Here is a 12,500-nt window from a genome sequence, read left to right on the forward strand (position 1 = left end):
GATCAGATGAGGGACACTTCAGGCAAGACTGTGTGTGTGAGGCTGGCGGGAGGGTCGGGACAGGACGGCGAGCAAGGAGACCCACGGAACGGCCCCCCTCTCTCTCTCTCCCTCTCTCTCTCTCATTGTTACATCCTTTCTTTCACCACCTCTCTCCATTTCATCATTTGTTTCTTCTTTATTCCTTTTCCTCTTCCTCCTCCTTTTTCTCCATTATTTATTATTATTACATCCTCTTTCTCACACCGCCTCTCTCTCTCTCTCTCTCTCTCTCTGGCGGTGATGGCGGTGGGGACAGATTTGAAGAATTTGAGAAGGATGTGTTATAGTAGAAGGCTAGACCACTCTCTTGTTCCTGTTCCTATTTCAGTCCTCTGTCTAACATTAGTTCATAATAAGACGAATGCAAGCTTAGATAAACAAGCTTCCAATGTCTCTTTTCCCTAAACTACTGAGGAAATAGAAGAATAATGAACATTACCTAACCAACGAAGGGGAACAGTGAACTAGATGTTAAAACTAGAATCGCAATTATATAGCTTACAAAAAAAAAATATGCTACGTATTTGATTAAGTGAATATAGATGTCATTACCAATACGTTTCCATCCCTATACGTGTACTCCTTTTAATCCAGACCTTTACCTGTCTATACGTAACTTCTTTCAATCCTGACCTTTACCTGTCTATACGTATCGAAATAAAGGGTATGTGGAGGAGGAAAATAGTTGACCTTAACGACCCACACCAATACGTATACCTCTTTTAATCCTGACCTTTACCTGTCTATACGTATCGAAATAAAGGGTATGTGGAGGAGGAAAATAGTTGACCTTAACGATACAAAGAACACTGATACCACAACCAATGCGTGTCAATCCTAAGGTGATAATGAACATACCTACGTGTTAAAATCAGTGAAAGTGGAACACGAACTCACACCTCACCTACACGCCCTGTCCACCTGAGCATACCCACGTACCCACACTCATGATAACTAGGTCGGTATCAAGGCTTCTTCACATCACCCATTTCTAGAGGCCAAAAAGGAGATAAATCGGGTTATAATGAGTGTTTTCTCCCGTTCATGGTATAGAAGAATGATCAACCTACTACCCGGGTCATAAAACTATCCCTGGAAATGCCCAAAACTCCTACGAAAGCCTTGTGTTTGGGCAACGAAATGTTCAAGAATGCGGGCTTTTAGGCAATACAGACCTTATCCAACCCTGCCCACCTGGCTACCTATGTTATGCAAGGGTAGGGGAGCATGAGGCAGGGTGTGAGAGGCAGGGAGGGAGAGAGAGGGTGGGAAAAGGAGGGACAGATGGAGGGTGGAAAGGAAGGGCAGGAGGGAGGGCTTCTCTGGCTGGGGTTAAAGTACTTGCCAAGGCCGTGGACCAGCCCTCCCTCCTCCTCTTCCTCTCTTCCTCCTCCAAAAAAGTTTCCTCGGCGCCAGTCTTGTGTCGTGTCGGCCATGTTGTCTCTCCTCCTCCTCTTCTTCCTCTTCCTCCTCCTCGTCTCCGCGCAGAGGTAAACAAACAAACAGGCGCCATGACATTGGTGTACGTGAATTCAAGGTTTTGTCTGTGTCTGTTTGAGTTTGTCTGTCTTCGTGTGTGTGTGTGTGTGTGTGTGTGAACTTGGCTTGTGGTTGCCCTGTTTTCACTTTTTACTTTTTTTTATTTTTTTTAACTTTTATTTCACGTTTCTTTCAAGTTCATATGTTTTTCTCGTTAGTGGTTTTGTGTGTTCTATCCTCGTTGTGTTGTGTTATGTGTGTGTGTGTGTGTGTGTGTGTGTGTGTGTGTGTGTGTGTGTGTGTGTGTGTGTGTGTGTGTGTGTGTTTCCCTTGTTTGTGTGTTTCTGTGTTTTTATTTTTATATTATTCTTATCGTTTGTTTTTTCCTAACCGAACGCTCCATTTCCTCTCTCCGTGTGTGTGTGTGTGTGTGTGTGTGTACTCCGAACTACAGACACATTCCGGTTCTGATCTTATCTTCTTTATCAGCTCCCACCTGTGTGTGTGTGTGTGTGTGTGTGTGTGTGTGTGTGTGGTTTATACATGGCTGCTAACAACAGACGAACATGTACACTTCCTGTCTTTCATTCGTTCCTGGAAAGACCGCACGTAAGGCTTGTACCGTTCATTCCTTTCACAATATTTACGTTCCCTCTCATTTTACCTTTCAGTTCCTTCTTCGAAATTATCTTCATTCCTCGTCCGTTTCCGCCTTATCATTTCCTCCATGCCTTGCCGAGCCCTTTCTCCGTCGTTCAGTAAAGGCGCATTCCTGACTGAATCTAACCTTTCATGCCTTCTATGAACTTCCCTCTCTTCTTCTTTGCTATCCTCCCTTCACCCTTCATTATCTATTCCCTTCCCTCTCTTATATATATACCTAGCCTATCCTATTTTTACCCTTCTCTATCCCCTTTATCTTTCTTCCCTTCCCTCTCCTTTAACGCCTTTCTTCAGCTCTTCTTCTCCCTTCATCGTTCATATTCTCCCCTAGCTTTCTTCCCTTCCTTATCCAACACATACCTAACCTATCCTATTTTGACCCTTCTCTATCCTCTTTATCTTTCTCTCCTTTCCTATCCTTTAACGCCTTTCTCTTTTACTATTAATCCATCCCCTATCATGCACAGTCCTTTTCTATTCTCCTTCATCCTTTCTATCCTTCACATACCTTTCCTATCCACTTCTAATTCTTCTTTATCCACTCAACCTTTCTCCTTTCCTCTATTCTACATATACCTTTCGTTTCCTATCCTCCCTCATCCTACATACACCTATCTTTCACATACCTTTCCTATCCACTTCTAATCCTTCTTTATTCACTCAACATTTCTCCTCTTTCCTATCCAACATACCTCTCGTTTCCTATCATTCTTTTTCCCTCTTCTCTCCTCCCTTATCCTAACATTTATCCCTTTTACTTCTATCCCATTCCCTATTCTACGTACACATACCAATCGTTCCTTCCTACGTATCCTCCTTCTTCCCTGTCCTTCCTCTCAGAACCCATTCCCGAACGTTCAATGAAGGGAGGAAAAAAAATTACCTAACACCCAGCCGTCAGCCAATCAGGAGAGGGGTGTAGTCAGCGGCCGACCAATGAAAACGCAGGAAAAGTTGCAACCTCGACTGTGATTGGATGACGAGAGAGAGAGAGAGAGAGAGAGAGAGAGAGACATGATGGGACGTCGAATTCTCGTTATCATGCTCTCTGGCGCCTGGCCCATTACCACCATGACTACCTCCCTTCCCCCCCCCCCCCTCACCCCAATGCGCACATGACCACGTGAAGCTGTGTGTGTGTGTGTGTGTGTGTGTGTGTGTACTGAAAACATTACCAAATATGTGTTCAGCTGATCAAGCCACCAGTTGTATGAAATGTGTGTGTGTGTGTGTGTGTGTGTGAAGGGGGGAAAGGGGGGAGAGAAGGGATCCATTTGATTGTCGATTCACTGATATGAGTCTCTCTCTCTCTCACGGTGGGAAGTTAGGTGGTCGGAAGAGAGAGAGGACAGACAAACTAGCATATCACGTGACTACCTTTTTCTCCCCTCCCTTCCCTTCTCCCTCCTTCCTTCCTCTCTCCCCTTCTCCCCCCTTACCTCATTCCCTTCCCCTCTTCCCACTTACCCCTCTCCCTTCTCCTTTCTCCCCCTTCATATCTCCCCTTACCTCATTCCCTTCCCCTCTTCCCACTTACTCCTCTCCCTCCTCCCTTCTCCCCCTTCATATCTCCCCTTACCTCATTCCCTTCCCCTCTTCCCATTTACCCCTCTCCCTCCTCCCTTCTCCCCCTTCATATCTCCCCTTACCTCATTCACTTCCCTGTTCTCATTTACCCCTCTCCCTCCTCCCTTCCTCTCTCCCCTTCTCCCCCCTTCATATCTCCCCTTACCTCATTCCCTTCCCCTCTTCCCACTTACCCCTATCCCTCTTTCCTTCCCTCCCTCCCTTCCCCCTTTCCATCCCCCAGCGCGTAGACTTAACGGAGAGAACTCGCAGCTTACGAACTTAACTTATTGCCCTTTTTTTGTAGCTTTTCATTGCGTAGCTTTTGGAGGGTTGAAGGCTATATCCTGAGACGCGTAGGAGGACCAGTAGAAGTAGTAGTAGTAGTAGTAGTAGTAGTAGAAAATAAGTAGTTGTAGATTAGCATTCTCCATATATTTAATCATTACTCTTGGTAAAATAAATAAGCATGCGACACTAAGGAAATAGCTGCTTTGTGTGTACCTCTCTCTCTCTCTCTCTCTCTCTCTCTCTCTCTCTCAGGTGGCGTGGCGGCGGCCGGCTGTCTGTGAGGGTCTGTTTTGGAGACGCCGAGGGCCGCGGGACAAGGGAAAGGAAGTGAACTGCGCCGCGGCCGTAGTGCGTGCATTTCCCCGAGAGAGAGAGAGAGAGAGAGAGAGAGAGAGAGAATCAATAAGGCGTAGTAGTATACTCTCGTGGCTCTCCCCTCCTCCCTCCCTCAGCCGCCTAGCCAGACACGCCCGCGCCGCCAACACCGCCACCCTCACCCTCACCAGCGCCGTCTCCAACACCATCATCCCCCACGCCCTCTCAACACCACGTCAACCTCACACAACCGTTAGCGTGGTGGTGACTCGCGACAAGCAGCAGCAGAGGACAAAAGGATGCAGGAGAGGGCGTGAGAAAAACACCGCCCGCTGCACCTGACTTGTGAATGAATGAGTCGGGCAGCGGGGATCAATACGAGAGATCACTCCTCGCCGCTCCTCTGCTTGTGTGCCTGCTTGCCTGCTTGCCCTGCGTGGCCCTTGACGTAATAGTAATAAGGGAAATAGTAATATGATGGGGGTTATACAAAATGGCCGCGTGAGCTTTTTTTTGCTGCATGTTTTAGCTTTTCTTCCTCCATCTCGACGCGGGCGCCATCTCGCAAGCCTCCGCCAGCATCACAAGGGAGCAAGAACACACACACACACACACACACACACACACACACACCTTCCACCTCTTCATGGAATCACACAAGGTTATCTATATGCTCCTGATACGCCCCTCCTTTCTTTCTCCTCCCCCCGCCCCTCGTCCTCCACCCCCCTCCTCCCGTTCCACGCGGTATCATATCGAGTCACTATCAAGGGCCAGCTCCTTTGTTTACAAACAAATCTACTTCCTCCTCCGGCCGCGAGGTGGCAGTGCATTCGCCACACAGCGGAGCAAAACAAAGCAGGCTTCTTCGATTTTAGACCGTTTTGAGCTTTTATTCCTTTACTGTATGCATGTTTAGGTTTTCTGATCATGGTTTGGGGTATGCAGATCGAATCATAAGGGAAATATAAGCAGAAAACATACAGGTTCATTGTGGGAAGTAGCTTCGTACGGCCGGCAGCGCGGCGGTGACACACTTCCTCCCCGTTGCGTCACTCAACATTCGCTGCGTGACGCGCCGGGTGCACGCCAAGCTCCGGGCCTCGCCGCTGTTTTCCTTTCTCCATTCAATCTATATTAGGTGCCCTCCCCTTCCCCGGCTGCGGGAGGCGCAGCGATACGGCGCCCCCCGAACCAGACTGAGTTGGCAGACACGCACCTCTCTCTCTCTCTCTCTCTCAGGTAGAGGGAAATCATTACCGGGCCACGGGCGCTCTTCCGGAACCTTGGGGAACATTGCAATTGTGTACAGCGCCAAGGCTTGGAGGCGGCGGAAGGCGAAGGCGACACACACACACACACACACACACACACACACACGGAGAAAGTATACACAAAATTACTGCAAGGTGAGTGTGTCTGTTTGCAGAGAGAGAGAGAGAGAGAGAGAGAGAGAGAGAGAGAGAGATCTAGCAAGATATAATTAGACTGTGAAAACGTATACTATGAATATCAAGGCACACCTGACTATCTCTCTCTCTCTCTCTCTCACACACACACACATAATGACAGCTTATTCGCCAGACAGAAAAAAAATGAATAAGGTTTTTCAGAGAGAGAGAGAGAGAGAGAGAGAGAGAGAGAGAGAGAGCAGACATTGAAAAGGCAAGATTAAAGGGACATGATTACGATGGGAAGAGAAAAAAAAAAGTGAGGGAAGAGGAAAGGAAGGAAGGAAGGAAGGAAAGCAGTAGAGGAAGTAGGGATGTAATCATGTGAGGAGGAAGAGGAGGAGGAGGAGGAGGAAGAAGGGGATAAGAGTAGCCTTGGCAACTTCAAACTTTCTCTTTCGACTTTTGTTAATTACAGACAAGAAAATGGGGGGAGAGGGGAGTATAAAGGGGGGGAGGCAACACCCCTTCCACTTCCCCCCCTCCACAATCAACCCCCCCCTTCCACCATCACGTGTATTCCATCCTTGCTCTATTCAACCACTTCCCCTCCCTTTATTCCTCCCCTTACACTCCTTACTCCAAATCCTCCTCCTCCTCTATTCTCCCTTTCTATTCCCTTATCGATTATTTCCATTTTAATCTCCCTTATCTCCTTCCCTCACTCCCAAATCCTCCCCTCTATTCTCCCTTTCTACTCCCTAAACTTATTTTTCACCTTAATCTCCCTTTTCTCCTTTCCTCATTCCCAAATCCTCCCCTCTATTCTCCCTTTCTACTCCCTTAACTTATTTTTCACCTTAATCTCCCTTTTCTCCTTTCCTCATTCCCAAATCCTTCCCTCCTCTATTCTCCCTTTCTACTCCCTTATCGATCATTTTCACTTTAATCTCCCTTATCTCCTTCCCTCACTCCCAAATCCACCCCTCCTCTATTCTCCCTTTCTACTCCCTTATCTATTATCTTTCACCCTAATCTCCCTTATCTCCTGTTCCTTTCACTCGTCTCCCAATCCTCCCATTCCCCTTCTTCCCCTCCTCCTCTTTTATTCTCCCTTTCTGCACCCTTATTATTTTCACTCCCCTTCCTTATCTCCTTTTTCCATTCACTCCTCTCCCATACGTTCCTATCTCCCCTTCTTTACTCCCCTTCCACCCATTCATCTATAATATCTTTCACCCCATTTCCCCTATCTCACTCTTCCTCTCTCCCTTCTTCCAACCTCTCCATTCCCCTTCTTTCCTCCCCTTCCACCCCTTCATTATTTTCACCCCACACTCCCTTCTCTACTCCCCTCACCCCTCTCCCCACTTCTCCCATCTCCTAGCTCTAATTAACCTCCCCGTCAGCTGTTCCAATCACTCATTATTCAACTTTTCTCTTTCCTCCCTATACCTCCTTACCTCCTCCTCTCTCTCTCCTTACCTCCTCCCTTCTCTCCCCTTTTCTTTTCCCCTTCCTTCCCTCTTTTCCCTTTCCCCTGCCTCCATCCATCTCTCTTCCCCTTCCCTCCTCCCTTCTCTTTCCTTTCCTTCCTTCCCTCTTTTCCCTTTCCCCTGCCTCCCTTCTCTTGCCTCCATCCATCTCTCTTCCCCTTCCCTCCTCCCTTTTCTCTCCTCCTCCTCTCTCTCTCCCCTTCACTTCCCTCATCTCTTCCCCTTCCCTCGTCCCTTTCCTCTACTTTCCTTCCTCCCCTTCCCTTCTTCCCTCTCTTCCCTTCCCCTGCCCCTCTCTCTTCCCTTTCTCTCCCCTCCCCCTGCCCCCATTTTCTTCATCCTAGTTAGCAAGGATAGCACGTTAGTATGCACGTGTCTATATAGCAACCCCTTACAGACACACACACACACAGAGAGAGAGAGCAGGCGAGCAAGCATGAAACCAGTTCAATCCACCTTCAATATACGGCAACAATAACTATTGCTACGACTACCAATGACAACAACAACAATAACAACAATAACAAAACAGGAAGAAAGGGGAAGTGGATAAAAACAACAGCAGAAAGAGCAAATAATGATAATAAGATGAAGAAAAACAAGAATAGGAAGAACAAGAAGGAAAGGAAGAGGAAGAAGACGAAAAGGAGGACGGAGGGATAAAAAAACGATTAATAATAAGAAGAAAAGAAGAAAAAGATGAAGAACGACGATTTAGAACAAGAGGAAATTGAAGAGGAAGAAGAAAAGATGGAGGAGGACACGAAGAAGACTGATAATGATGATGATGATGATAATAATAATAATAATAATAATAATAATAATAATAGGAGAAGAAGATGAAGAAGAACTAGACGATTTAGAACAAGAAGATATTGAAGAGGGAGAAGAAAAGAAGATGGAGGAGAAGGATGAAGACAACACCAATAATAATAATAATAATAATAATAATAATAATAATAATAATAATAGTAAAAATAACACTCACCAACGTGTAAAGAGTTCCATCAAGTCCTGACATCTCCCTCAGCACGTCGGCTATCTGCAGGTAAACAAACAAACAAATAAACAAACAAATCAATCAACAAAAACAAACACCAAACAAAGCAATCACTCAACACAACAACATTAAAAAACAAACACATGCAAATGAACTCCAAAATCCATTGACCAAACAAGGACGCAAATTGACTATATATAAACAAACAAACAAACAAACAAACACAGAAGTAAATATTTTCAGTCCATCAATGAATACTGCATGAACACACACACACACACACACGTACACACACACACACACACACACACACACACACACACACACACACTCACACACGTAAACATACACACCACGCCTGCACTACACACACACAAACACGAGGAGGAAGAGGAGGAGGAGGAGGAAGAGGAGGAGGAGGAGGAAAGTTAGACTGCAGGGATCAATACTCAACGTCGTCTAGAGAGAGAGAGAGAGAGAGAGAGAGAGAGAGAGAGACGAAAACCATCTCAAGTCCTTGTATCTGAAACTCTCTTCGTCCCTATACCTTCTCTCTCTCTCTCTCTCTCTCTCTCTCTCTCTCTCTCTCTCTCTCTCTCACACACATGCAGGAGTCGGTAGGTCATGGACACAATATTGGTGGTGGTGGTGGAGGAGGTGGTGATGGTGGTGGTGGTTTGTCTCCTCTCCCCTTCCTCTTCCATCCTCATTATCCTTCATCCTCCTTCCTCTCCGTGTACCCTCCTCCTCCTCCTCCTCCTCCAGTGTCTTCCTTTTTTGTCTGCTCCTCCTCCTCCTCCTCTTCCTTTGTTTCCGTCACCATTAGATCTTCCTTGTCTTCTTTTTTTTCTTCCCCTTCTTCTTTCTTTGTCATATGTTCCTCCTCCTCCTCCTCCTCTTCTTCACCAGCCTCCTCCTTGTCCTCCTCTCCTCATCTACTTCTGCTCCATGTCCTCTCTCTCTCTCTCTCTCTCTCTCTCTCTCTCTCTCTCTCTCTCTCTCTCTCTCTCTCTCTCTCTCAAAAAAGAAAGAAAAAAAAAAGAGAAATTACGGCAAATAACCTTCAGGCTACGTGTGTGTGTGTGTGTGTGTGTGTGTGTGTGTGTGTGTGTGTGTGTGTGTGTGTGTGTGTGTGTGTGTGTGTGTGTGTGTGTGCAGGGAAATAGGAAAATCTGACGCATTGCAAATTAAACCACTTTTTTTTTCTTTTTTTTTCTCCTCTTCCAATATTTTTTTCCTCCTTCCTCCTCCTCCTCCTCCTCTTTAGACACGGTACTTGTTTTTTCTTCCCTTCCTACGTCTATTCCTTTCTTCTTTCCTCTCTTCTTCCTTTCCTAAAATACCTCTTCCTTCGTTCCTCTTCTTCAGCCTACCTCCTCTTCTCCTCCTCCTCTTCCTCTTTAGACATGGTCCTTGTTTTTTCTTCCCTTCCTTCTTTGCCTTTCCTTCCTACGTCTATTCCTTTCTTCTTTCCTCTCTTCTTCCTTTCCTAAAATACCTCTTCCTTCGTTCCTCTTCTTCAGCCTACCTCCTCTTCTCCTCCTCCTCTTCCTCTTTAGACATGGTCCTTGTTTTTTCTTCCCTTCCTTCTTTGCCTTTCCTTCCTACGTCTATTCCTTTCCTCTTTCCTCTCTTCTTCCTTTCCTAAAATACCTCTTCCTTCGTTCCTCTTCTTCAGCCTCTTCTCCTCCTCCTCTTCCTCTTTAGACATGGTCCTTGTTTTTTCTTCCCTTCCTTCTTTGCCTTTCCTTCCTACGTCTATTCCTTTCCTCTTTCCTCTCTTATTCCTTTCCTAAAATACCTCTTCCTTCGTTCCTCTTCTTCAGCCTACCTCCTCTTCTCCTCCTCCTCTTCCTCTTTAGACATGGTCCTTGTTTTTTCTTCCCTTCCTTCTTAGCCTTTCCTTCCTACGTCTATTCCTTTCTTCTTTCCTCTCTTCTTCCTTTCCTAAAATACCTCTTCCTTCGTTCCTCTTCTTCAGCCTACCTCCTTCTCTTCTCCTCCTCCTCTTCCTCTTTAGACATGGTCCTTGTTTTTTCTTCCCTTCCTTCTTAGCCTTTCCTTCCTACGTCTATTCCTGTCTTCTTTCCTCTCTTCTTCCTTTCCTAAAATACCTCTTCCTTCGCTCCTCTTCTTCTCTTCTCCTCCTCCTCCTCTTCCTCTTTATACACGGGACTTGTTTTTTCTTCCCTTCCTTCTTTGCCTTTCCTTCCTACGTCTATTCCTTTCTTCTTTCCTCTCTTCTTCCTTTCCTAAAATACCTCTTCCTTCGCTCCTCTTCTCTTCTCCTCCTCCTCCTCCTCCTCTTTATTCACGGAACTTGTTTTTCCTTCCCTTCCTTCTAAGCCTTTCCTTCCTACCTTTATTCCTTTCCTCTTTCCTCTCTTATTCCTTTCCTAAAATACCTCTTTCTCTGCTCCTCTTCTTCCTCTTTCTCTCTATATTCCTTTCTCCTTTTTTCCTTCCTCCTCTTCTTCCTCTTTCTATACCTATTCCTTCTTATTTTCTTCCTCCTCTTATTCCCAAACTTATGCCTCTCCTCTTCTTCTCCTTTCTATTCTCCTTTCTTTCGTATTTCTATCTCTCTTTTTCCTTATCAATATACCTCCCATTTTCTCCTTTTCTCCCTCTACCTCTCTTCCTTTATACCTCTATCTCCTCTTTTATCTTACCCTAAAATATCTCTGCCTCTCTTCCTCTTCTCCCTCTCTTTACCTCGATTCTTTTCTATCTTCAATCTCCTCTTTTCCTTTGCCTAAAATAACTGGCCTTCCTCTCCTTCTCTTCTCTCTCTTTCTATTTCCTTTTTCTCCTTACCCTAAAATAACTGTCCTTCCCCTTCTCTTCTCTCTTTCTATCTCCTTTTTTCTCCGTACCCTAAAATAACTATCTCTTTTCCCTCTTTCTATCTCCTCTTCTTACCTTAAAATAACTCTTCAACCCTCCTCTTCTCCCTTCTTCGTACTTCAAATGTATCTTCCTTCCCTCCTTCCCTTCCTTTTTCTTTTATTTTCTTCCCTTCCTTTTGTAAATTAATCAGACCTCTCTAATCTTCCTTTGATCCTCCATTCTCTTCTCTTCCTTCTCCTCCTCCTCTTTCTCTTTCTCATTATCAGGTTCCCTTTTAATTTCACTTAACTTAATCCTCTCTCCTTCCTTTCCCTTCCACCCTCCTCCCCTTCCCCTACCAACAGCCCCCTGGTGAGAGAAATATCCAGAGTGCCTCCCTCCTCCTCCTTACTGATAGGAGGAGGAGGAGGAGGAGGAGGTGAGGCAATGATAACAACAGCAAAATTTCTACTGAGAGAGAGAGAGAGAGAGAGAGAGAGAGAGAGAGAGAGAGAGAGAAAATACTCCCCTTACAACATGGAGAAAGGAAAATAAAAGCGAAAGTAAGACAATGAGAAAGTATTGTGAATAATAACAATAAAAATGCTAACTCATTCTGACGACTACCGACGAGGAGGAGGAAGAGGAAGAAGGAGGAAGAAGAGGAAGAAGAGGAAGAAGACAATTTAGTACTAGAACAAAAGACATGATGAAACTGAAGGAGGAAAGGAAAATGAAGAAGAAGAAGTAGATAATTGAGCTGAAGGAGAAAACACAGGTAAAAAAAAAGAAGAAGGAAAGGAAGAAGTAGAGTAACAAATGTAGAAAGAAAATACGAAAAAAAAGAGAAGAAACATAAGAAAAAGAAAATGAGTACGAGAAAACATCGGTAAAGAAAAAAGAAGAAGACGAAGAGATAGAAGAAGGGAAAGAAAGTGAATAAGGAAGAAAATACACAAAAAAATAAAGAAATACAAATAACACAAAAAAAAACAAAAAAATCAACCAAAAAAAATCAATACCAGAAACACTAAACCAATCAACCAAAATCAATCAATCAATCAACGTGACTCTCTCTCTCTCTCTCTCTCTCTCTCTCTCTGACTAACTGACTAACTGACTGACTGACTGATGATTCCAATTAGGGTAAAACGTATGGCAGTCTGAGGGTGTGCATGAGCGGACCACGTGACTGAGGTGTGGTGGAGGTGGTGGTGGTGGCGGTGCTGAAGTGGTGGTGGGGATGAAGAGTATAAGTGGTGATGAAGGTGGTGTTGAAGGTGAAGGAGGTGGAGGAGATAGATAAGAAAAAGAAAAGATAATGGTGATATGAAGGAGTGAATGAAGTGGAGAAAGGAAGAGGAAGAGGAGGAGGAGGAAGACAAAAAGAAGGAAGAAGAGAAAGAAGAAAAGGGTATTGAAGATGAA

General features: G+C 45.1%; 1 protein-coding gene across 1 annotated transcript in view; it reads right to left on the reverse strand.

The window, feature by feature from the left end:
* LOC127003474 (xaa-Pro dipeptidase-like) overlaps positions 1 to 12,500 on the reverse strand; it is a 70,193-nt gene that overhangs the window by 22,959 nt on the left and 34,734 nt on the right. Inside the window, exon 5 of the mRNA XM_050870206.1 lies at positions 8,232 to 8,285. Coding sequence (XP_050726163.1) covers positions 8,232 to 8,285 — 54 coding nt within the window. The remainder of the gene's footprint in view (positions 1 to 8,231; positions 8,286 to 12,500) is intronic.

Source organism: Eriocheir sinensis, chromosome 25, assembly GCF_024679095.1.
Source record: "Eriocheir sinensis breed Jianghai 21 chromosome 25, ASM2467909v1, whole genome shotgun sequence".
NCBI lineage: Eukaryota > Metazoa > Arthropoda > Malacostraca > Decapoda > Varunidae > Eriocheir > Eriocheir sinensis.